The 26,560-nt window shown below is 42.8% G+C and overlaps 1 protein-coding gene across 1 annotated transcript in view; it reads right to left on the bottom strand.

The window, feature by feature from the left end:
• The window catches only part of ITPR1 (inositol 1,4,5-trisphosphate receptor type 1), a 324,648-nt gene that overhangs the window by 277,802 nt on the left and 20,286 nt on the right, over positions 1-26,560 (bottom strand). The window contains exons 3-4 of the mRNA XM_059940230.1: positions 22,123-22,230; positions 17,618-17,688 (exon numbers count right to left, since the gene is read on the bottom strand). Coding sequence (XP_059796213.1) covers positions 17,618-17,688; positions 22,123-22,214 — 163 coding nt within the window. The 5' untranslated portion in view covers positions 22,215-22,230. The remainder of the gene's footprint in view (positions 1-17,617; positions 17,689-22,122; positions 22,231-26,560) is intronic.

The following is a 26,560-nucleotide window of genomic DNA, read 5'->3' as shown; positions in this document are numbered from 1 at the left end:
TGTTTTGTTTTGTTTTATGCAACAAGAAGTAAAACAGAGGCTTGAAAATATGGAGGAATACGGAAGAATGACCAAACGTTTTTAGAAGATACAAAGAGAATTTTAGAAATGAAAAACAGAATTGAAATTAAACTCTCAAAGAATAAACAGCAGTTTAGAATAAAACAGAATTAGTAAACAAAGATAGAGTTGAAAAACTATCCAGAGCACAGGCTAGAGAGCAAAGATGGAAAAGATGAAGAGGTTAAGAAACATAACCTAACTAAAGTTCCAAAAGACAACAGACAGACTGGGAAAGGAAGTATTCCAATAGACAATTGCTCAGAATTCTCCACTATTGTTATAAAAAAAAAAACCCTCAATCTAGGAATCTAACAAATATCATTTAGGATAAATGAAAACAAACCAACACCTGGAATCATACCAATAAAACTGCAGATAAGCAAAAGCATAGAGCAGATTCTAAAATCAACCAGAGAGGAAAATACAAACTTTCTGCCTATTGCTTTTAACAGCAAAAATGGAACCCCAAAAAAGAGCAATGCTGAGACAAAGTACCCATCCACCTACAATTCTATACCAAGCAAAACTATCACTCGAGAATAAAAGTCAAATTTTCAGACAAACAAAATAAAACAAGTATTTTCAAAGAAAAAAAGAGAATTTACCACTAGCAGACCCTCTAAATTCTATAGGGCATTTCTGAGGTGGAAAGACAATTATCCCAGATAGACAGTCTGACAAATTCTAATGCGTTAAGTCAATTTTTTAAAAAAGACAATATAAAAAATCATATCTAATATGTAAGCTTAAATAAAAAATAAAGTACTAACAAGAGCATATACTCAGAGAGGGTGACAGAAATCAAAATGTTTTAAGGTCCTTGTATTGTACGTTAGGCTTAATTAAATACACATTAAAATATCTTGAGTAACTGCTATAGTAAACATGTAAAGTATAACCTTCAAGCTGGTAGATGGGAAAAAAATGGAATGGAGAACAACAACAAAAAAGCCTTCAGTGAAATTTAAAGAAGGCAAGAAAGGAAAAAAATAAAGAAAAAAATGAGGTAAAAAAAGAAAAACACAAGCTAAGTTTGTAAATCCAAAACCATCAGTAATTACAACAAATATATATGGAGTAAACATTCCAATTAATAGACAAAGATGGTCAGAATAGTTTTTAAAATCTGGTTATGTGCAGCTTATGAGAGACATCTCCAAAGCATAAAGACATAATTTAAAAGAACAAGTTATACCAAATATATGCTAACTAAAACAATTCTGGTGTGGGTTTATTAATAACAGACAACAACAGACTTCAAGACATAAAACAGATAAAAATGTTCCTTGCATAATGATAAAACACTTAGTTCACCAGGAAGTTATAACAATTTTACAAGTGTTAGCCTTTACTGACATAACTTCAATAAACTAAAAACTAAAAAAACTAACCACAAAAACTTAAAAATTACAAGACAAAATTACAAATCCACTGTAATAGTGGGAACTTTTTAAACCTTTAAAAAATGTTTACATACAGTTAAATTCACCTTTTTCTTTGGTACACAGTTCTACGAGTTTTAACACATACATGTATTGTATAATCACCAACACAACTAGGATATAGAACAGTTCCATAACCTCAGAAAATTAACAGTAGGAAATTTTAAGAAATGTCTTGATAGATCCAGCATACAAAAAACAGCAACAAAAAAGGACCCTAATGAACTCATATATAGGATATTGCACCCCAGGCTGGAAAAAGCATATTCTTTCCAGCACAGTGGAATATGCATAAAAATAGGTCACATGCTAAGCCATAAAGCAAGCCGCTCCAGTTTTAAAGAACTGATAGATACAGATCATATTGTCTGACCAACATACAACTAAGTCATAAAAAAAATTTTTAAAGACAGAACCAGAAATCTCCCATACAACAGAAAATGTGAAATACTTCTAAATAACTCATAGATAATAAGAAATGATAGTAGATATAAGAAAGTATTTAAAATTTAATAAGAATAAAAAATAATACATGTCAAAATAGGTAGGACGCAACTAAAGCAATATTAAAAGAAATTTACAACTTTAGATGCTTGAATTACAATGTGAGAAGGGCTCAATATTTGGAGTTGATTATCCAACTTAAGAGAGTAGTAAAGGAAGAGCAGAATAAATCCAAAGAAGGTAGAACGAATAAAATAAAAGGCAAAAATTAATGAACTTCAAAACCAACCTACAATAGAATCAATAAAGCCAAAATTTGTTCCTTTGAAGACTAACAAGACAGAAAAATGTGCCAATACTTATCCAGAAAAAAGAACAAATAATATTCAGATTATTATTGTAATAATCCTGTTGATGCTGTAACAAAGTACCAAAGTTTAGTAGCTTAAAGCAATACAAATCTGTGCTCTCAATGTCATGAAATCTAAAATTAAACTGTCAGCAGGGCTGCACCCCTTCCAGAGGCTTCCGGGGAGAATCTATTACCTTGCTTTTTCCAGCTTCCTGTACTCCCTGGCTCATGGCCACATCACCCAATTTGTTGCCTCCATCCTCACATCGCCTACTACTAACCCTAATCCCCCTGCTTCTCTCCTATAAGGACCTTTGTGATTACATTAGGCACCTCCCAAAATCCAAGATAATCTTCCCATCTCAAGATCCTTAACTTAATCACATCTGTGAAGTTCCTTTTACCAAATAAGGTAATATATTCACAGGTTCTGGGGGTTTAAAAGTGGACATCACGAGGGAGAGGGAGACTCTTAAACTTACCACAGGGCCCAAACCGGACACTTCTGGGATTAACAAGATAATAGAAGGATATTATAGGTTTGAAAACTTAGATGGCATGGCTACCTTCGCAGAAAAAGACAACTTACAAAACTGACCCAAGAAGAAATAGCCCTTTAAGGACATAAGAAAATTGTCTACTGATAAGTAGTATATCTTGCTATAAAGAAAACACATAGGTTTTTATAGTTTCCAGGAAGAGCTAATTCCAATGCTACACAAACTCTCCCAAAGAACAGAAAAACAGGGAACACGGCACAACTCCTTTTAGGAGTGTAGTATAACCTTGACACCAAAACTAGATGAGAACAGGAGAACACAAAGTAGCAGATGTGCAGAGAGAGGAAGAGACCAGAGATGGACACAGGTTGCTGAAGGTACTCAGTGCCTGAACGGGTCTCTTCCTGAGCCGCTGTTGCATCCCTGCCCTTCATGCAATTCAGTTGTTCAGCCAGTGCTGTTTGAGCCAATAAAAGCCCCTTTATGTTGCGCTAGTTCAAGCTGGCTATTACCCACAGCCAAGAGCCTGGACTAGTTCACCATTCCACCAACCAACTGGACACACTCAATCTCTTCAATGATACTTGCTAAGTATCATCAATTCAATTATCCACATTAATGCAAGGGCCCGAGGACACAACGGTAGTGAAAGCCAGGTCAACCGGAAGTACTTTAAAATGTGTGCTGTCACTTTCCATCAAGCTCTCTAACTGCATTTTTTCTGAAGCTATTATTTTTTTTTAACATCTTTATTGGAGTATAATTGCTTTACAATGGTGTGTTAGTTTCTGCTGTATAACAAAGTGAATCAGCTATACATAAACATATATCCCCATATCTCCTCCCTCTTGCATCTCCCTCCCACCCTCCCTATCCCACCTCTCTAGGTGGTCACAAAGCACCGAGCTGATCTCCCTGTGCTATGCGGTTGCTTCCCACTAGCTATCTATTTTACATTTGCTAATGTATAATGTCCATGCCACTCTCTCACTTCATCCCAGCTTACCTTTCCCCCTCCCCGTGTCCTCAAGTCCATTCTTTACGTCTGCGTCTTTATTCCTGTCCTGCCCCTAGGTTCATCAGAACCGTTTTTTTTTTTTAGATTCCATATATATGTGTTAGCATACGGTATTTGTTTTTCTCTTTCTGACTTACTTCACTCTGCATGACAGTCTCTAGGTCCATCCACTTCACTACAGTTAAGCTATTATTAAGATGAATTCAAATGATTTGCGCACAGTGACCTGATGGAATACATGGAAACAATGAATATCAGGGAAATAAAACCATGTCTAGGATTCAATTCTCTAAGAATAATCCTCAAAGTAGTTCTCACTCATCTCTCCTCATAAGATTGCAAATTCCTTAAGGGCAGGGACCATTTCTATTTGTTCAGGTAGATGACCTTGTAAATAGTCAAGAAGCTTGCACAGTCCAATGACCTTTCAGACTATGTTTCTAAGAGTCTTGCCAAGCACATGTTTTCCATTGCAATAGTTAAGATGCCAATACAGAAACATGCAAAATGGTGAAAAAATCAAATGGAGAAAGTTTATAGCCCCTTAAATATAGCCCACACTTCAAATTCTATGAAAGAATTGTTTTTGGGTAAAAGAGAAAAAGTTGAAATCATAATAATGAAATTGAGAGAGAACATTTATCATGATGTTATTGATAAGAAGATACAACAATGGACGTTGCAGAAAATCCTGAGCCATGCTTTCAAACAGTAATAAACTTGGCAAACAGACGAACTCAATTACACCTCTGCAGCATCCATGGCAGGCAGTGGAAAAATTAGACAAGAATGTCAGCTAGGGATCTGAATACATGTCCTGAAACCACAGAGCCTGAAACCTTCCTCGCTCCAGAAATGTTAACACAGCTTTCTGGATTGATGCAATACTGGTAACATATCGAGCCATCGTCAAAAAGATGAGCTACTGCAGGCAGGGGTCTTAATAGGTAGATGACAAGAGATGCCAAATTCTGCGTAATCTACATACGGGTCATTTTCTTGGCGCTCAATCAGCGCTCAATGACCAGCTAACTGTGGGGTTGAGGGAAGAACACAGCTGTACTCAGAATGAGGGGACAACAAAGGGGCATTGGCCCCCTCATCACACATTCAGCATTCAAAGGAACTAAAGTCTAGAACCTAGCTGCTAAGATTTCAGACAGGAAATAGCTTTCCAAATGCCTCTCCTTCTCCCCAAGCCGACTACGACACCACCAACAAGTGTCCTTGTGAGAATCGCGGCCCAACATCATTTTCAGCTCTTGCCTTGTGAGTCTGTACCCCGCAAGGGACAACTGGAAATAATGCTGAATGTTCTGTTTTGCTCTCTCAGCAAGCTTTGTGTATTCATTCCTGACAGATCTGAAAATAAAGTCAATGCTAACATTAAAAAAAAAAAGAAAGAAAAAAAAGAAAAGTTCTTCTAGCTTGCAAGAGACCAGTGAAGGACAGTTATGGGTTTCCTTCCTCCCCCTGACCGGATCAAGGGACTGCATTCCCCTGGGCTTTTATATCCTTGTGTAATAGTTAATTAAATACTCTGTGCTTACTGGTTTATGTACTAGAGAGCACTAATTTTAGAAAACCGATTAGCTAGTTCTTTCTAACTGTATGTTATTGTAGCTAAGGTCAAATTTTTCACTGAAACTATGGCAACAAAACCCCAGTATTCTTCGTCGACAAGACCGAAGCAAAGTTCTCAGGAGCAGGCCTCTACGTGATGGCTAAACCTAGGCTGAATTATTCTATTTTCTACCTTTACCTGAAATGCCATGTTTCTGAGAATGGATATGGGGGAGGGGGTGACCTCAGTCTCAGAAACTTGCTAGCATAAGTCCAAGTGAGCTTATACTTAACTGTCATCACTGATAACATTTTTAGACACATATAATTTTAGCAGCATAAAATATCCAGACATTTCAGAAGCATCCAAATTGGAACTCAAATGTACCTGGAAAAATACCAGACGAAAAAAGGAACTTCTAAATGTCAATAAGAGAAATAATTGCCCAACTTATTTTCTCAATTATTGCAACTGCTCTAATTGGAGTTCTTCTGCCCTGACCTCCAGCTATTGCTTTGTCAGTGAAAAAAGATGGACTCTTTGAAGAGACACATTCTTCTCCCCACACCTGTGGCCACTCTCCACTTTTTTCCCCAAGTCAGTGGACACAAGTACAATTCTTGCCTTCTCTAGGAGCCACGCTGGCTTCTGCCTTGGCCAACAGTACCAAGGAAGCAGCCGCTGGATATCCCTTCTCCTGGAAGCTCAACTGTCCTCACAGCCAGGTAGAGAATGTCACTCTGCAGGCCAACTGGCAGGCACCCCTCTGAACTTACAAAAAACACACAGCAGGGTGGGGAATTTCAGGAAAAGAGCAGATTGGCAATATCTGCCTCCTGTCTGTCAAGAGTGGTCCGAGTGCCTGCTGCTTGGGTTAAGATAAACACAACTTCCTCTCTCGGCTGGGCCTGTAATTCTATACATAAGGCAGGATTGCCATCTCAAGTGAACGCCCCATCAGTAAGTGAGGCCCTGATCAAGGCTTGTGTAAGTAGAGAAAGGCCTTTGGTTTCTCTTCAAAAGGCTGCAAGCTCTCGAGCTCCCTCTTGTTCATGAACACGCTCAATAAAGTATAAGAAATGCAGAGAGGTTAAAGTGTGCCTGGCCATGGATATCTTTGTACACTCCACATACTGAAGTTTTAAAACGGACATATCAACGTCTGAAGGGCAATGTCTGATGTTCCTAAGAGATGTCCGGAAAGCTGTTAATTGCAAATTTAGCCACAAGAGCTACTCAGCTACTACATATTAAGTGCTTAGGTTGTGCAAGGCATGCTGCCAACAGTGTTACACACATGCATCACCTCACCCTAAAAAGATCCCATCGGTTCCAGGCTATTATTAACCATAGTTACCAGTAGGGGAGACTAAGGTGTAGAGAGGTTAAGTAATTTGCCCACGGTCACACAGCTAATGAGAGGTGGGCAGGGACCTGAGCCCGAGTCCGACTCCAGAGCCAGCACTCTCAACCACGATGCCCATGGCCTCCCCAATACATCTTACTATTCATTTAAACCAGATCTGGCAGGATCCTGATTCAGAAAGGTTTTTGGATTTTTATATTTGCTCACCTTTTCAAATATTCAATAATTCCATCTTTCCACTATTACCTATTGTTTTCTACCCACTGAACTGAACATACTTGGTTCCCTGAGAGCCACTCATTTGGAGAGCGTGTCTGTACTCTCCCCAGCTGTTGGCTGACCCAGTGCCCCCAAACACAGGGCTTCCACGGGAAGCAAAAACAGAAGAAACAGCTGGGTCCTTCGGTGGGAAAACACAGACACTTACAGTCAGATGGGATCATCTACCTAACCTCTGTCCCAGAGCAGAAATCGTCTCCAAGATCCCTGACAGATGCTCAGACCCCTATGAATGAGAGGAAACTCAGTAGTTTGAAGCAGGCCTCTTCCCTAAGCAATGGCTCAGCATTTATTACAGTCAGAAGCACATCTCTAAAATCGAAAACTCTGCCCCTGGTCACTTTCCTCTGCTGGCCCTAATTCTCTGTTGTTCTGGGCTCCAAACATCCCTCCATATGACAGCCTCACAGTAAGAGAAGACAACTGTCAGTTGTCCCTTCGGGCCTTGCATCAGCATGGCGGTTTGTCAGAAATGTAGAATCTCAAGCCTCACCCAGACCTACTGAATCAGAATCTGCATTGTAACAAGATCCCCAGGTGCCCATTCAAGTTTCAGAAGTGATGCCTTAGAGGTTTTTCTTCATTCATTCTACAAATATGCAAGAGCCTACCACAGGCCAGGGCCTGTGCAAAGCCTTAGAGGAGACAGGCACAGCTTCCGAGCTCACGATGAATGGAGTGGGTAAGAGTGAAGTCATACACCAGCAAGAGCAGCCAACGTTTTAGGGCATTTAATACGGGCCAGGCACTCCTTTAAGTGCTTTACATGGACTGGCTCCTTTGACCCTCACAAAAACACCATGAGGTGCATATAATAATCTTCCCATTTTCAAGATGAGGAAATGGAGATACTGAGAGGTTCAAGCTGACATGACCAGCATAAAACAGAGCTGAGAGTCAAGCCCTAGCAGTCTGGCTCCAGGGTCCGGGCTGAGGAGGAGTAGCCTGTGTGTACACGGGGGTCGGCAAAGACCCTCCACAGGGGATGCCTGAGGTTTGAAGGATGAGTGGGCATGAGAAAGACTTGGGTGGGTGGGGTCCCAGGAGGAATGACAGAGATGGGGAGATCATTTCAGAGAGAAGATAAAGGACACGCAAAGGCCCAGAGCACAGAGCGAGTACCCTGACTGCCAGGATGAAATGACTCGGTGTGGCTGGAACACAGAATGTGGAGCCGGGGGGGGACTGCAGGTGAGGCTGAGAGGTAAGCAGGGAGACTCACGCAGGACCCTGCGAACCCCGAAAGCACGTCCTTCATCCTAAGCACAACTAGGGAACCACCAAGGGCGCCAAGCAACCAAGTGACATCATGAGACCTGCGCTGATTCCTCTAGGCGCAGGGAATGGATGGGAGGGGCCCCAACGCTCAGGCCCAAAGGATACAGAGAGGAAAATGCAGAAACCAGCAAGGAGACCACTGCAGCAACTTAGGTGAGAAATGTTGTTGCCCAGTTAGTCTAAAATGTCTCAAGTTCTCTCAGTTACTCACCGTTCAGCATGAACGTCATGACTTTGGGACCTATCCTCCTGGTTACCCCTCCTTTAGCTTCATTCCCATTGAGCAGTATGACTCTTAAATGGAGAACCCAGGATGTGATAAGACGCCCCAGGTGCTTCTTGAGAAGCACAACTCTATTAATTCACTGCAATGGTTGAGTAGAGACATTGCCAAGAACACTCCAGACATGGGTTCAAATCCAAGCTTGGTCCAGACTGGTTACTGACCCTCTCCAGGTTCAGGGTACCCAACTGGAAAGTGGGGATAATACACCACCACACCACAGGAATGCTCCAACAGTCAAGAGCAAAGGCATACCATGACTCTGCCAGAAGACCAGACACAAAGGAGGAAGGGAATTAATTATTGCTTGTTTTTCATGATCATGTATTGAATGAAGCCAAGGAATCTCAAAACTGTGGGCGTAAGAGAGAAAAAAGATCAAACACTGGGGGAGGTCAAGGAGAAGACACCCTCAGAGGATGAAGCCAGTCCACATTCCAGGGAGAAGACAAGTCAACTATAAGACATCTGCTCAGAAATCTTTCCAGACTCAGGTAGTTTGGAGAGAGGTTATAGGACAGCATCAGGCATCCATGTAGAAAAAAAATTAGCCTTCAGTTAACCTAAAATGTCATCAGCAAAAAACGCTGCAAGAACCGGGAACAGTGAAAACCATTTTAGAACAAGCACTAATTCCTTTTCAACCAGCTTTTAACTAAGGACCAGCATTATGCCAGGCGCTGGGCCAAGAGGGCAGGGCAAGATCTGGTCCCTCCAGGTGCTCCAAAAGCTAGCTGGGGAGACAAAAACAGAAGACAGCTGTGATACACACCACACTGAAGGTTGTTAAGTAGGCAGTTAGCATGTACCTCCAGTATGCAGACATTTGCGCCTGTGCAACGCATTTCAGAATGCCATATTTCGGGGCAGTAGAGGAAGAAAGTGATTAAGAAGGAGTCCAGTAATTTGGCAAAGGAATACTCAAAGGCCCGTCTCCTTCTAAAGCAGTTTAGAGTAGGTATTAAAAGGAAGGCTTCTGATGTCAGACTGTCTGGGTTCAAATCCTGGCTCTGCCACTTCGAACTATGTAACTTGGACCCACCACTCAACCTCTTGTACATTAGTTCCTCATCTATAAAAGGAGGGCAAGACTTCATAGCTCTGTAGCTGCCTTATGGGGTTGTTACGAGGGTTAAATAAATTAACGTATGTAAAGGAAACTATACAAATTAAATAAATAGATTAAATTTCATTAACATATGTAAGCACTATACATGGTATTCACTATTATTTGCACTTATGGAGGGCAGATTATCATTAATTACACAAGGTGATAGGATAAAAAAAAAATTTTTTTTTTAAATCCATTGTTCAAACACAGCAGCCTAAAAGATAGTGTGGGTGGGGACCCAGGGTGTGTCCCAATCCCAATTTTGACACAGAATTGCTTTCTGACCCCAGGAGACGACCTAAATGTCTCTAATTTCCTCATCTGTCAAAAAAGGGAGGGAAAGGATTATCATAAACTCAAGTGATTCACCACATAACTTCATCAATGCTCTGAAGACAGGATTATAAAAGCCTTCACCAAAAGAAAAAGTCCTTCATCAACCACTATGTTCTGCTTTCAGGAGAACCATATAACAACAGTATGACGCAGTTACACGTGCTCTCTGTCCAAATCAATTTTGCCCTCAATGGAGGAAGCCACAACAGCAATACTGAGATTCAATCAGATGACAAAGAAAACAGATCCCTTACAATGGAAGCACTTCATGCATATAGAGCTGAAATTTGCCCTCCATTAGCAAATGAATTATTATGAGTAAATGAATATAAAACAGGGGTCTGGGGTCTACTCTCCCAAGGGTGACTCAGCTGTTCAAAAAGGAAGCCATCCAAGGCAACAGAGTATAAAGCTCTCCTGTGCCCATGTGCAGGACGCTCAGACACCTTCAGACACGCATCTGAAAGCTTTGAGCAAGTAGGCCGGAACCCAGCGAGGGCCACTTGCAGTGCGTGGGACTCCAGAACAATCACGCAGCAGGCATCACCCCAGTGACCGTGGAACACGCTGTGACCCTTCTAGGCTGTCCGGGGAATTGATTTAAATGACAGTGTTGTTCCCTTTAGATGGAGTCTGTTGGTTCAAGATTGGGATAAGTGGGTAAATCTGAAATGAAGATTATAAAAAAACCTACTAATCTTTTTATTAAATTTGAATTGATTTTGTGAATACGGAACACGTTGCAAGAGACGTTCCCACAAAGCAGCTGCTGGCACGCACAAAACCTTGAATATGCTTCAAGGCATATACTTGACAAGCACCTTAAATAGAGTGATTTTTCTGCCTTATTTATAACCAGACAGGCAGAAAACTCAGGCCCACTGCGAAAGGCCCATCATGGATTAGAATCAAAAGAACAAACAAAATTTAAGGGAGGCCCTCCCCTTCGCATGTAGGTATTTAAAACTAAGTAAGATATGGGTTCATTCCTTCGAGGCCTTGCCAAAAGGAAAAAAAAAAAGGAGAAATAATGTTGCTTAGCAACAATTAGACAACGGGCAGGGAAGGACAGCGGGTGTGAAAGAAAGCTGAGCCTATGAGTTCATTATGGCCACCCTAGTCCAGATGACCTTTGTGACCCAAGAGCCAGGCCGTGTCCCCATTTGGCCTCAGAATAAGGCCTGGCTGTTTCCATCCATTCGTCTTATCTTGACGAAGAAGACCTGTAATCCCAAAGAAACAGAAACCTACTTCTGGACAGCACGAGGCTCCTGGATAACAATGCTGCCTTGTGAAATGCTAACCGGCCTATTCTGGCGCTGATCGCAGTTTCAAGCTAAACTCCATTGAGCAGATGGGAAAACGGAGGCCTGGAGAGATGCGGCGACCCCCCCCCACCACCACCACGGCGTCACAGTGGGTGGGGCAGAGCCTGGGCCCAAGGCGCTAGCTCTCAGGTCGCCTGGGGCTCTCTACTCCAGGGCTAGCAGTTTTCCCACATCTTCGAAGGACCATCCCCTACCTCAGCCTAAATCGCAGGCAAGATTGTGATCAGATAAGCGGGTTGCTGGTGCTCAAATACTTCTCATCACTGGATCATGAAAAATGCCATTCTTATTTGAGGCTCCCTTCAAAGCTGCTGGGAGATCCCAGGACAGTTCACAACGAGCTTGCAGGTGATGGGAAACCCTTCTTTCTCTCTCTCAACCAAGCCATCTTACTAAATCCACAAGCCCCCTAATAGGTGGGCTGACATAGTGCAAGCATTCTGGGACTGCAGAAAAAGAAGAGTCCAATAAAAATGAAAAGGCCCTAGGTCTGATCCTCAAATACACAGCCATGCTTTAGATCCAGAGTGGTTTGTCACCGCCAACCAGCACGCTCCTCATCCCAGTATCGTCCTGAGACCATGATTCCTAGGCTGTCATTGTTTTAAAGGGGACGCGTGCTGAGCAAGCAGGAGTCTTCAGCCAACATGTTACTCAGGAGACGCCCAGAGGCAGGGTTATACTGCCCCAGACCAGACCCTCATTTGCATTACAAATGAGATTCAAATAATGTTGCAGGTCACAGACTGAGTACCCCACACCTTGTCCTGGTGATAGGTTAAAAAGTTAAAAATGCATTAAGTTAAAGGGTCCAAGTGGTCTTCTATCTTGCAGTGGGCTTTCTTCCTCATTTATATGGTCCTAACTTAATGCTAGAAAGAGTGTGGGCAGACAGCAGAAAAGCCATAACCTAGTCCATTCCCATTTAGAGACTGCAGGTGACACGGCTTGAAGGAACCCTTGTGCTTTGCGTGGGGAAGGGTCCCTAGGGCAGAGGGAAGACAAAGCACTGGGTCCAGGCCTTTGCAACAGGGTTCTGGCCTGACTCTGACACTCACACATCATGTGATGCTGGGCCAGATCCTCAACCCTTGTCAGCCAAAATGGCATCAGGGATAAAACACATACACCCTGGGCTGAAAAGGTGTTGCAAAGCTCAAGGAGAGAGAACACGTGAAAAGTGTCATAAACTACTTTGCTCCAACAAACTACTAGATTAGAGAGGCAATTTTCCTACTTTATAGAAAGATATTTCACCTGCTGGACCTCTACTTGCACATAAACAGCTGTCACGTGGACAACAAATTACTCTCAACACAGCCCTGAAAATTGTTAACTGTGTATTGGCGTTGACTTCCTTGACAATGTCTGTATCTTTCCTCCCTGGGACATAAATGGCTGGTGCACAGGAGGCAACCAATAAATGTTTGTGGAATGATAATAATCATTCTAAGAAGGGACATTTAAGTGACTATGGGCAAGCTTCTCAATTTCTTAGGGCCTCAATTTCCTCATCTGCATAATGGGAACACTGATACCTACACCTCATAGGAAGGTTACCAGACTAAAAGAGAGAATCCACGGGAAGTGCTTTGCACAAGTAAATGCTCTATTACTGTTGGCTACTGTTATTTATAATGTGGGTCTGTTTCTCCAAGACACCTTAAGACTCTCAAAAAGCCAGGGGGACTGTGTTCAACTCATCCTGCCTTCCCTTATCACCAAAACCAGCAGCTGGAACACAGCAGGACCTCAACGCTTGTTGAGCTGAGCACTCATTTTCATAATACATCAACCTAGTGGATTATTATGCTTGAAACCAACTTGATTAGGGGAGAAAGACGAAGCACAGCGGACAAGGGTGATACTTACCTAAAACATCCACACTTTCAGCCTGATCTCTGAGCTCTTCCCCAATTCACATGAAGCACTGAACGATATCAGAATGCTTCCTTTCTCCTCACCTTTCCCTGCCCAAACTAAACTCCTCCCCATCTTTCACTGTGAGTTTTCTTTCAAACAGCTTTTCTTCTGAAACTAAAGGTTCAACTACCAGGTTAAAAACCTCTCACACCTTGGTGACACTGATAGGATAGCATCTGTACAAGATCAAGAATTTGGGGCCAAGATTGGCCTCTTGACATAAATGGAAAAGATCAAGTTTTGAGGGCAAGAACTGGACCACTGCTCCAGTCTGAAAAAGGAGATGACACAATAAACCGCATCAACACCAAAGTCTATCTTATTTCCCAAAAGCCCCAGTTCTTATTTCCACTCCAACAGTGCTGAAGGTTATACTTAAAACAGCAGAGATTCAAGGATCAAAATGGACGATGGTTGTTAGTTTCCATCTTTTCTTTGTAGAAGATGCCGGTATATATACTAGGGGGAAGGGATGGGTGGGAGTGAAAAGGAAAAGATAACGTAGAGAAAGGAAATCACTAACCACAAAGTTTCTATTCCCAGTTTCAATCTGATGTTTGCCTTGCCTATTCTTTTAAGATTATGGGCAAAGCAACACAAATCAGGAAGAAAAGAGATTCTGCCTTCCCTTCCATGGACACTGGTGCTTTAAAATGGTACCACATTAACAAAAGGACTAAAGTAACTGAATTATTCTACATCTCAGCTCTTCTCATCACCTAGAGGACAAGGACACGGTCCAAAATTCATTCGGATAATGAAAAAGCCTTGGCTTATGTGAAACAGACGTGCAGCCAATCTTTTCTTCCTATAGACAATGTTAGGGGCAGGAGATATAGTCAAAGGAATCACAAAAAAAGCAGTTCACTTGGAAATGTGCTTTTACTCATCAGAAAGAAGCAAGTGTGTTCAGCAGTTTAACTCTTCTGCATCTACTGTGGAAAATAAGAGCAACCTGTCTGTCACTGAGCAAGCCCTGTGTACCCAACTACTCTGTTTGGCTCTTTACCCATATTATCTTCAATCCTATTATCTTTATGAGGAAGGAATTCTTTTTCCCCCATTGCATAAGTAAGGAAACAAGCTTAGAAATTTAAGTCATCTATCAAGATCACTCAGCTTGTATATGGGAACACTGGGCCTCAAATCTAGGCCCACGGGGTCCACGTACACACCCCTAACCACAGAAGCATTTAAAGACAAAAAGTGGAACCATATATAAGAATTCACATATAGTTCCTTTCCCTTCCGCCACCATTTATGAGCATTAGGCTCTGTACTAAGAACTGGGAACAAAAAGACAGGGATAGCTAAGGCTTCCTGAGCCCTTAACTAAGGGCCAGGCTCCCTCAGTACTAAATGCGGAACACACATTTAATCGTCACAATAACCTTATGAGGGAGGGACTAATACCATCTTGCATTTTGCAGATGAGAAAACCAAGGTTCACGGAGGTTAAGCCATTTGTCCAGGGTCACATAGCTAAGAATGAGTAGAACTTGGATTTGAACCCAGGAAGCCTGATACTACAGCCTATGTTATTAACCACGAGGGTAGCAGATTTCAAGAGGAGCTCACACAATTAAAAACCCCAAGTCAGAAGCCACAGGGAGTATTACATAAATAGGCCTTTGGCTGCCATTTACTTAAGAACAGGTTACGATGGTTCTCAGTATAGGAAATAACTTGGCAAGGAAACGGTGGAAGCGACAGCAAACCCAAATGACTAAATGTAGCTCTGCTGATTGCTCGGATAAAGACTCCATCATCCTATGCGGCCGCTTGCCAGCACCTCACTTTTCCATATGTGTTTGTTAAACTTTGAGGTGCAATGGCACAGCAAGGAAATGGACTAGAAATGCCTCCAAATTGCCCAACTGCCCTATGCACCATTTCTAAACATCAAAATGACTTTAACTTCAAAATAGACTAGTATTTGGAAAGGCAGTCATCCCTTTCTAAAGAGAGCTCTTTCTCTTCATTTTAGAGAAAAATGTTTCAAAGTACGCTACACCAGAATTGAAAGGCTGCTTTGGAAAATGTCGCCCGGGTTCCAAGGTGGAAGAGACCTTCCTGGCACGGCAGCGGCTGCGAAGGGAGATGGGCCTGGGCCCCTCACCTGTGTGCAGAGGGCCTCCGGCTCACAACAAGGAATTTAGGCAGTCCTGACCTACATTCACAAAGCCTGCAGCAAAGCTTGTTTTGAACCAGATTTCCCACAAGTACAAAGCACCTCACAACCTAGAAATCTTTATTTTTAATTTATGGGGAAAGACAGTCAACAAATTAAGTCACTGTCACGTGACCGCCTGTAGAACCAGGCCAGGCCATAAACGGAGTTTGGTTCTTTCTAAATGGTCTCTATCGGACTGTCACTTTTATCTCAAAACAATCCCTTCCAATCAGCCACCAGTTATACATCTAAGCACCAGGCACTTTTACCCTAGTGCCAGGAAAACATATCTCTCTCCTGACTTCCCCTGGCTATGGTCCTGTTTATTTTAACGTTCTAAACCTGTATTCAAACAGCCACTGGTTAACTTTGTACAGTACATTAACATCTTTCTCAGCTTCCTTTCCCAACTCCCAGAGCCTGGGTGTAGAATGGGATAAGAGCTCACATTGGACCCAAGCAATAAGCTTCCCATCCCTTCACTTGCTCCCAGCTGCAAAAGCAATGTGTGGACCAGCTCCCTGCTACGTAATAAAGCTGGGAGTTTATAGCTCAGGCTCTATTAGCAGTGGTTCTTAACCTAGGCTGCACAGGAGACTCACCCCGGGAGCTTTCAAAATACCTCAAACGCCCAATTAAATGAGAATCTCTGGAAGTGGAGCTCATATGTGATATTTTTCAATGTCTGTGCAGCCCAAGTTGACAACCCCAGCTCCTACTCCATCCATCACCAGCTCTGTGACTCCAGACAAGCTACTAAACCTCTACCTTTGAGGGCTTCGATCCCCTCCCAGGGAGAACAGACCCTTCCAAGAGCTAAAAATGCTTGCAGAGCCCTTAGCACATTATCTGTCCATCACTCTTGGCTCAAGTCTATCACTCTTGGCTCTTTTAAAAGATAAATTGCAGCACATTATATAATTCAGAGTAGGGAATTAATTCTATGAGTGAGTGACTGGATTATGATCATTGGATCAAATCTTTCTGCTGCATTCAGGATTCTGTTTTGGAAGATGACATGGAACAGGAACTGAGAAGAAAAAGCCAACAGAGGCAACAGGAACCTCAGGTTCCTGTCACATCAGGCTTACGCCAACAATTTTTTTTTTAACAGTCTCCCACCAGCACCCCCCAGGTGAAAACATTCTGCTGGCAGACTCATGCCAACTGGATGCAGCTCAACACTGAACGTCTTCCAAATGGCTTCTCTCCATCTGAACGTCTGCCTCCTATTTTATTCTAATTTCTTTAGCTTTTATCCAAAAAACTCAAACAGTTTCTAAATCACCTAACAATAAGAACTTATAACTCAAAGGATACAATCTGCAAACAGCAAGGTTTAAACTCTTTGGGACTGAAGCCATCAGTCAAATACCTAACCTAGTGGGTTCTCACAGCCCTGGCTGCATATAAAAATCACATGGGAAGCCTTAAAAATGCCAGTGCCTAGGCCGCAACCTTGAGAGATTCTTTAATTGGCCTGGAGTGGGGCCCTGGACAGCCATTTAATTTAAAATCTCTCCCAGATAATTCTACTACACAGCCAGAGCTGAGAACCACTCACCACAGCAACAGCAAAAAATAAAAACAAAATGTTTCTCACTTTAAGATAACAACTATATTTTAAACACCTCCTGGAATAAACTAATCTACCTTCCAAGGAAGGCATCAAACGCAAGAGGCCTACAAAGAAAGCCAACACTGCTAGGCTACCAGCAGGAAAGCTGTCCCACCTATGCCTTTTAACTCAAAAAGTAAGTAATAATCAGGAACTTCTCACTCCAAGGCGAGGTATCTAAGGATATCAAAGCTCCAAGATCTGCTGAAAGAACACTTGTTCCTTGTGACTCAATCCATAAATCCTGTTTGTTTGGACATATCTGCACAAGTGTAAGGCTTTAAACTGAGTTAGCACTTACCAACGTGTATTCAAGAGACAAATGAAGGCCCTAATACAAGCCATCCCAATCTTGACACTGAACTTATTTATGCATTTTCAAGAGGCCAGAAAGCTTGAAATTGGTATCATACTTTTAAAAAACATGTAAGCAAATAAGCCTATGACTGCTTTAAAAAAACTAAATCCACACAGAGCAACACACTTCATGAATTTTCAAATGAGGCAAGGGACCCGCTCTGGGAAGGTCACCAACTTACCTCTGAATTTCTTGGGCGGATTGTTAAGGTCCCCAGCTTCTGGCTGTACAACACAACGATCATCAACCAGGCTGCAAAGAAAATAAAGATAAATGTTGCACCAAGCCGAGTCTAAGAGAATAAAACCCTAAGCACTATGCAAAAATCAAATACTCAGGGCTATTCCTGCACAAAACTTAGGCTGCCCTATTCTCCTGCCAGGGAGCTGTTGACACTAGAGGTTTCCTATGTAGGGAGTTAAACCTCATCCAAACGCCCAAGACTCTGCTTCTGCAATGGACACATTCAGCTACTGTTTTCTGTGGCTCTTTTCTCTTACCCACAGCCATGAGAGATCTGAGCACAGCACGTACTAATGCTCAAGTCGGGGGCATAGCAAGGGATCCGTGCGCTCAACCAACGGTAGCTGAGGGGCCCACCCCATGCCAGGCACTGAGCTAGGCCCTGGGATGTGAGGATGAGTAGGAGCCAGGCCCCTGCCCTTAGGGAGCTCAAGGCTAGTTCGGGCAGGAGCCACAAAGACAAACTGATAACAAGAATATAAACCAAAGGCTGTAAGGGAAGAGAACAAAATACAGCCAGAAACTAACGGTGCCTGAGGCCATCTGAAAAGCTGCTGGTGGAAGAGGGAAAACTGGAGCTATTGGAAACTGAAATCAAGGTGGGGGATGAAGAAGACGGGAGCGTTTTCAGAGCGAGGGAACCCCACATACAAAAGCATCGAAGTAAGAAAGGACTCTGGAGCTTCAAAAGCAACTAGTGCAAAAATTACACATAAATAAGCAGCCCCAAATTATATATAAAGACCCCGTGTTTAAAGTCCCAACTGACCAATCTGACTTGTACAATGCTTTTAGAAGAACCGATTTTAAAACAATATTTTTGTTTGAACAGATGAGGAAATTGAAGCTCTGAGGAGTTTAAATGACTTTTCCAAGTTCCTAAAAGTGGTATCGGAAAGACTGGCTCATTTTCCAAGTGACCACAGAATTTGCTCTCAGTTAATACGGTTTTCCAGGGTTTCTCCCATTAATCTGTGTCTTTCCCCAAAGGCAAGGTACCGTTAAACACCCGGCCTTAATTCTTACTGCTCCTTCCTCCAAAATTCCCCGACAACTCCTAAAGTCCTGCACGTCTTTCAAGACCCTGATTCAGAGCCCCCATCTTCTCCATGAAGGCCCTCAAGCCTCTCCTGCCCCAGGCCCTCTCTGCCTCTCCTCTGTCCCCCCAATATCACTGGGCTGAAACACACACGGTGCACTAGGCTACGAACTCCACGAGGGCAGAGAGCTGCCGGCTTGGTGGCCCAGAAGGTGCCCAGGGCCAGCACACTTCCTGCCCAGGCTGGGTGCTCAGTATCTACTTGGTGGATGACTCAAAAGTGTCCCACCAGCAATTTGCCTCCTTCAGCTCCAAGACACAAGAGCTCTCTGCATCAACAAGAGGGACAGTGTGGTCATAGCCTGAATTGTAATGCAAAAATCAAGAGCAGAAAGTCAAGAATCCATGAGCCTCTGTGAGTATAAATAAGGTAATGCCACCAGATCAAATATAACATGTGTATGCAGGGGCCGGGGGGAATGCCTTGGAATCCAATGCAGGACTGGGTTAATTTATCATCAAGCTCTCAAACAAGGAGGAAGAGGTAGGAGAAAGGGTCCCAGTCTAGGCTGGAAGAAAATGAATTGTAGATGGCACTCGGCCACCTAGTAGCAGCACGACGCTAACACCATCACTTCACTCCTCCTGGTCTCAGTTTCTTCATGTGTAAAATCGAAGAGTAGGTCTCAAGGATTCTCAAGTAGGGAGATGTTCATAAGACTTTTTGTTTCTTAAATATATTGATACCAGTGTGCCCATCCTCCCCAGGCCTACTAAAGCCGTGTTCCAGGATGGGACCCAAGAACCTTTATTTTTAACAAGTTCCGCAGGTGATTCAGAAGCACTTCTCTGACACTGCAGTTCATACGCTTGGGCTCTCCAAGGTCCTAGTTGAGTTCTAAAGTTCAGTGAGTCAATAAAGCCATTTGGAGGTAACCACCATCTATGTAAGTGGAACTGGGCAACATAAATGGAGCTGGAGGCTGATTCCACAAAAACTGGCAGTCACTCATCATCATCCATGACTGGTGCTCCATAAATGTAAGAAATATGAGAAGGAAAAAAAGGTCACACTTTATTTTCCAAATCCATTTTTACGCCAATTATCCTCAAATATGTGCAGGGAACCAAGGGAATAAAATATGCATCTAAAGGAAGGACTAGGGCCCAAAATTCAAAAAAGAGCCATCCTCATGTTAAAAGGGGAGACCTTATCATTAATTTGTTCAGAATACTTGAGGAAAACCCTTAGAAAGCTCTGTACTTCACAGGAAATCTAAGAACAGATGCTCTGGAAGAAAAGGAGGTACTAACATTTTAGGGGCTGGCACAGTAGACTGAGCAAGTGACAGGAAGCGTGCCCGGGTGACTGGAAGGGCAGTGGCACCGTTAAAAGAAACTGGGGCCAAAGAGGAGGGATGGGGCATATAGTGGGGTTGAGGTTTAACAAGGCATCCAGGTAAGAGCTCTGGGCAGACAGTTAGGAGGGTGGTGAGCAAATTCAGCCAGAGAGGGGTGGTCAGCAAAGCCAGGAAGGAAAAGTCTACCCTGTCAAGGGCAACCGTTAGGAGTGCTGGTCTTAGAGTCCTGAGTCTTCGCAACTGTGAAACCCCGGGCCAGGTGACTTCACCTCTCTGATGCTCAGAGGTTTTGCCCCCATAAATAGCAATCATGATAGTGCTCATTGTAAAAAGCTGTTCGGGGATTAAAGGGATGGTGTATGTACAGTATGCAGCACAGAGCTGTAAACACCCATAGGATTCGTGTAAGTAGTTACCACTCCTACTTATTATTGGTGCTGTTATGGCTGAAAAATAAGAAGAGGACGCAAGATTCAACCACGGATGGAAAAAGCAAGGAGTCAGCCAAGAAGAAAATAAAGGACAACAGAGAGGCAAAGCAGCAGGACTCTTTGCCAAAAGCCACAGAAGGTAAAATGTGAAGGGTGGGTCTTAAGAGAAGTTAAAAAAAAGGTAAGGACTGAGAAAAAAAAAAAAAATCACTTGATTTGGTGATCAGGCAGTCGTGGATGACTTGTTTTTATCGGATGACTTTTGAAAATAAAATCTTTATTCAGAGAGGTCCAGTTGAGCTACAGAATTCTTTACCTGAAATAACTTGCTCTTTGAGGCTGGAGTAACTGCATGACAGCCCGAGAGTACTCACTTTGCACAAACACCAGAGAACGAGCATACTTTAAGAAGTATGATTAAGGGCTTCCCTGGTGGCGCAGTGGTTAAGAATCTGCCTGCCAATGCAGGGGACACGGGTTCGATCCCTGGTCTGGGAAGATCCCACATGCCGCGGAGCAACTGGGCCCGTGAGCCACAATTACTGAGCCTGCGCGTCTGGAGCCTGTGCTCCGCAACAAGAGAGGCTGCGATAATGAGAGGCCCGCGCACCGCGATGAAGAATGGCCCCCACTTGCCGCAAATAGAGAAAGCCCTCGCACAGAAACGAAGACCCAACACAGCCAAAAGTAAATAAATAAATAAATAAGTAAATAAACCTATTAAAAAAAAAAAAAAAAAAAAGAAGTATGATTAAAATGAAGGTTCTGGCTGCTGTAAGAATGAGGTTCTTGGAGAAGCTGTTGCCTTCCTTCGCCCCATCTATGTGAGATCAGCTCTTGCCAAATACAACAATGTCACCCACTACTCCTTTCCAGCAAAGACATTATAGACCATTTGTGACTCTTCTGCAGTTAACCATCTTCACTCCCCATTCTGCTTGTGTCTGCCTTTGGGGCTAATTCACCTCTCATTTCCTCTTCTAGACAATAGGAGTAGGGAAAGAAGGGAGAAGATAATCAAATGAGTACATTAGGGAATGTATTTATACCCTTAAGAGTTGGGGGGAAAAAAAAAAAAAACTGAAGAAAGCACAAAAGACCAAAAATCTGATTTAAAGAACTTTGTGCAATTTGTAACTTTCAGATGCACAGAGCAACTTGAAGTAGGAAAAGTTCTGCTTCGAAGAAGAGAGATAAGCATCTGAGAAGTTCTGGTCTTTGCTTGTACAACAAACAAGTCAGCATTTAAAAATAAGAGCTTTTACGAAGCTAAAGCACTTCCTTGGGGTCTGTATATATTAATCTTAAAATTCATCCCATATACTTAACACTTTCCCCCTGACATATGAAAAAAGAGGAAATTATAATAAATTCTGGATTAACAGAGTCCTAACTAATGAGATTTCACTCTTGCAGAGAACTGACAGGAAAACAGTATTTTTGTGTAAGATGTTAAACTTGGTTAACGTGAGATTTGATATTCATGATTCCAACCACTGCTGGAAAAGCCAGTAAAATGGAAACATTCTTGTCCTAGAAAAATCACGGTTTTTAAGCTGATGTTATGATGTCTTAAACAAATCCTGCCACACAAGGAACCAGGTGCGCTTACCCCAAGGTGCTAATAAATCCATTTGTCGATCCCTCGGCGTACAGAGAACAAATGTCTCCGATATGAAGGAAACTAGACATCTTGTCAGACATGGCTTTCTTGAGAATCCTAGACAAAGTAAAATATGCAACATTATTAGAAGGAAAGAAATGCTCGGGGGGGGGAGGAAAAAAGCCACTGAAAATTGGCTTCGCTCAATTTTCCAAAGCGTCCTACTTAAAAGTCAAATTTAAATGGGAGTGCGACAGGCAGGCAGTTCCCTGAGCCAAGCAGGACATCTGTAACCACATTTTTCCCACATATTCTTTAATTTCAGGATATTCCAACCACAATAATGCTTCTTTCTAACAAAACCATGCCTGAATCCAATTCTCCAAGTTGAAGACCCTCGATAATAAATAGTGAATATGAAGACAGCAGGGAAGTCAGCCAAGAACTCTGCAGTGATGAGGAGCTGGAAAGTCTGACTTATGAAACATTAACGTATTCAATCTGCCTCAGGGAATGTTCAGTCAGAAGGAAACACCTGGTATAAAACTTGGGTCCGGCAGTGCCTGGGCTGAGGTGCCAAAGCAACAAAATGAAATTAATAAGAGGAAACCTAGTAATAAATACCACAAAGCTCTGGCAGCCTTTTAAGAATTCAACAACCTACACACTTCACCCAGATGCTATTCCAGTGTCTTTCCTTCTCATCCTTCACCAAGAAACACTTGCAGAGGGAGAAAGAATCTTAGCACCTGGTCCAAACCCTTCCCGATGCAATTAAGAAGAGTAAGGTTGAGGTCGCTTAAGAACCTTGGTCAGGAACGCACACAGCTCGTTAGGGGCAGTCCTAGAAAATGCTCTTAAATTCAGGAAATCTCTACACAGCCTAGTAGACACACACACAAATATCAACGAAAATATTGACATGACTCATAGAAACAGCTTTCATCAGGGCCATAAATATTGAGGAGTGGGAGCCAATTGTAAAAAACTAAACTGACATTTAAGAAACAATCTCAGTTTTGTGGGAAGAGCGTGTGCTGGTGTGGACTGCAGTAACTCCCCATCATTTCCTCAGGCACCTGGTGTGTAGACGTTCAGGGTCACCTAGGACTTCCCCAGACCTCTCCTCCAAACCCAGACCCCCTTAAACATCTTTGCCCATCTCTTTACTCAAGATACCTTGCCAGAAAGCATTCCTCCCACAAAGCCACAAGAGTTGTAAGGGCGTGGAGAAGCATACTCTCTTGAAATTGCTTTCTGGGTGCCAAGTTTTCTTTTCGGGAGAAGTATGCAGCAACGATTAGCAGGAAACCTCAGGAAGCATTTCTCCTACCTTAGCAGGAGTGGCAGGTAAGAAAACAAACCATTAAAGAACCTCAGTTCACTGCTTGTGAGAAACAGCCAGGAAAAACTAATTTATCCCCCCGACAACCAAGATGTTACAAGAGAGATAAAGAGCACTGCCTTGAACTTATGTATAAAGAGAGACAGCGGCTGAGAACACAACTCTCCAACAGAAGAGCCAGCATCTCTGGACCTTGGGGAAAGACAGACAACAGGCAGAGGGGCGGTTTGCCAAGTCCCACTCTGCAGAATCGAGTCTATCATCCTGTCATTTCTTCCTAACTGGATATTTTATACCTAAAGGCAAACCAATGTTTTAAACAACATCCCCAAAAGCTGCACAAATGAAAACCACGAAGGGGCATTAATATTTCCCTTATGTGCTTATATACGAAAGTTTTACCATAAAGGGTCAGGAAGTCAGTGTACTTCTGGAACTGATTACTGGGAAACAAGTTCTGTTTGAATTTTGAGTCAGACCAAATTTGTGTCTGCACACTTCGACCTCCCAGAAGGACACTGGGAAGTTGCTGAATGCAGGAGAGCAGGTACGTGCTCAGGCAAGAGGGCAAGGGGACTTGTCTACTGTGACTGACTCTCCTTTCGGGCTTGGCCTTTGAATGAGTATTTGGCCCCAGTGGAGACCAGGCCAGGAAATAGGAGCATGACTGTTATTCACTGAACTTTCAGCACCACCTGGTCACCTTACTAAAAGTTTCAGGCCCTTAATGGGAAGAAGTGGACACAATTCAGTGTTCTGGAATGACAAAGCATGACATACTCAACGTTGCCTGCAGATGATAATTGCAGTAGATGTCTGGACCACGCTCATGCAGCAAGGTTCTGCATTACGACCATTTCCAATAATAATGGCTAGCATTTGGCAAGCATTATCATGCCCACCATTGTGCTGAGAGCTTTACAAATGTTCTCAGGACCACAGCATGAGGCAGGCACTACCATTATTCCCATTTTGCTGTTGGGAAACTGAGCTACAAAGAGGTTAAGATGGCCAAGCCACATATAATTAACAATCAGGAAGGCCAGGGTTATAACCCTGGTCTACATGACTGGTAAACACAACTGTTCAATGGTGATACCTGGAACATGGATTAAAATGTTAACCATTCTTATTCTTTGGGTGACAAGACTATGGAGAACTGATGTTCTTTTATATGCACAATTCTGTTTGCTAATTTTTCTACTTTGGTATTTCCTAATTTTTCTACCGTCGCCACATAATATTTTGATAGGGAAAAATTTTAAGTATCTTCTTCCTCATCAACATGCTTATTAAGTAGATAGTTGAACAAATAAACTTTAGGCATACTTTACATTTCCCCCAGAAAACGCAGGCCAATACATCCACCACAGTTAATGATCCTCTACTGAGCCATCTGCCAGGGGTCCCAATTTTAAAAAGGCGGGGGGAGGAGGCGGGGGCAGGGACAGATTCTTCCCCAGGGTCTCAAACAATAAGTACCCTCACAAAGGACCAGGCAGAGCCTCCCTGGTCTGGCTGGAAATCTTTGGAGGTTTCCTGTCACCTACCATTAGTCAAGTGGAGGAAGAGGAGAAGGGCGAGGGAGGGGGATGAAAGGGAGGAGGGGGGGGAGGAGGGGGAGGAGGGGCAGGAGGGGGGAGGAGGGGCAGGAGGGGGAGGAGGGGCAGGAGGGGGAGGAGGGGCAGGAGGGGGGGAGGAGGGGCAGGAGGGGGGGAGGGGCAGGAGGGGGAGGAGGGGGAGGAGAGGTTCTGGTGCACTCATCAGTGATGTCCTGGAAGTAAAAACAAAGGCCACGATAGTCAACAGAACAGGCCCCTGGGGCCTGGAGGGGAGGAGGTGGAAAGTCAGCCTGTGCCATGGGCCTGGGAGCAATCTTATGGAAGACTTCCTGTTGTTCAGAAGCAGGGTGGGACAGCCTGCCTCTTTATCTGATCCTGGACCACTTGTGCCTGCAAACTTCTCACAGCTGTACCCAGGGCTCCTGTGTCACTCACACAGTGGCTGGGGATCACCTAAGGGAAAAACAGAGCCAGGGCCAACCTGCAGTTGAGCTGCATGACGCTGGTACATCAAATACTATATGGACACCTAGGGCTCTTTGCTAACAAACTCTGAATTGGTCACCAGACATCTATGAGAACAAGCCCAGGTGGTCAGCTCCAGAGCTCCAACTGTCTCTTGGTCCACTAACTATTATTTTTAGTCCACCACTGTCATCCAGACCACTTAAACCTCTCTGCTTTCCTTTCCCCATCTGTAAAATGGGGATAATACGTACTTCAAGGAGTTGGGGAATAGATGAAATGGTACATGAAAAGTGCCTAGTACAGGGGCTGGCAGACTTTCACTGCTCAATGCTAGCTATTTTTCATTACTTTTTTAATGAGGTGAGGTGGAATTCTGGATGATTCTTGGGCTTCAAAATTATGAATCACTATGTTGTATAACCGAAACTTATATAATATTATAAATTTACTATACCTCAATTTAAAAAATAAAAAGAATTCTTTATATTAAACTTTGTCTGTTCATTATAAGATAAATAAGTTCTGGGCATACAATGCACAACATGACAACTATAGTTAACAATAGTGTAGTGTATATTTGAAAGTTGCTAAGAGACTAGATCTTAAAAGTTCTTATCACAAGGAAAAAATTTTTTAACTATGTATGGAGATAGATATTAACTAAACTTATTGTGGTAATCATTTTGCAATATATACATATATCAAATCATTATGTTGTACACCTTAAACTTATACAATATTATGTGTCAAGTATCTCAATAAAACTGGAAAATTAATAAATTTTTTAAAAGTTTAAACTCAGCAAAGGAAAGGATCCCCTGCATAAAAAGTCAGCTGGGTATCATAACAAATGAACTCCTGTATGACCCATGATGATACATTTCACTTTAGGGAAGATAATTATCCTCCCTAATTCACCCCTTGAGAAAAAGCTGAACAATGCAGAATTATACTCAACTCCCAACCACAGAGCATTCTGGCCTTTCCAAGTATACAGAATCATAGAATAAATGGCGGAAGCAACCCTGCAAAGCCTGTAATTCCATGTCTTGCCCAAAAATAGAACTCCCCC

Source organism: Balaenoptera ricei, chromosome 11, assembly GCF_028023285.1.
Source record: "Balaenoptera ricei isolate mBalRic1 chromosome 11, mBalRic1.hap2, whole genome shotgun sequence".
NCBI classification, from domain to species: Eukaryota; Metazoa; Chordata; class Mammalia; order Artiodactyla; family Balaenopteridae; genus Balaenoptera; species Balaenoptera ricei.
The sequence above is the reverse complement of the archived record's forward strand: the minus strand, read 5'-3'. Positions and strand labels throughout refer to the sequence as shown.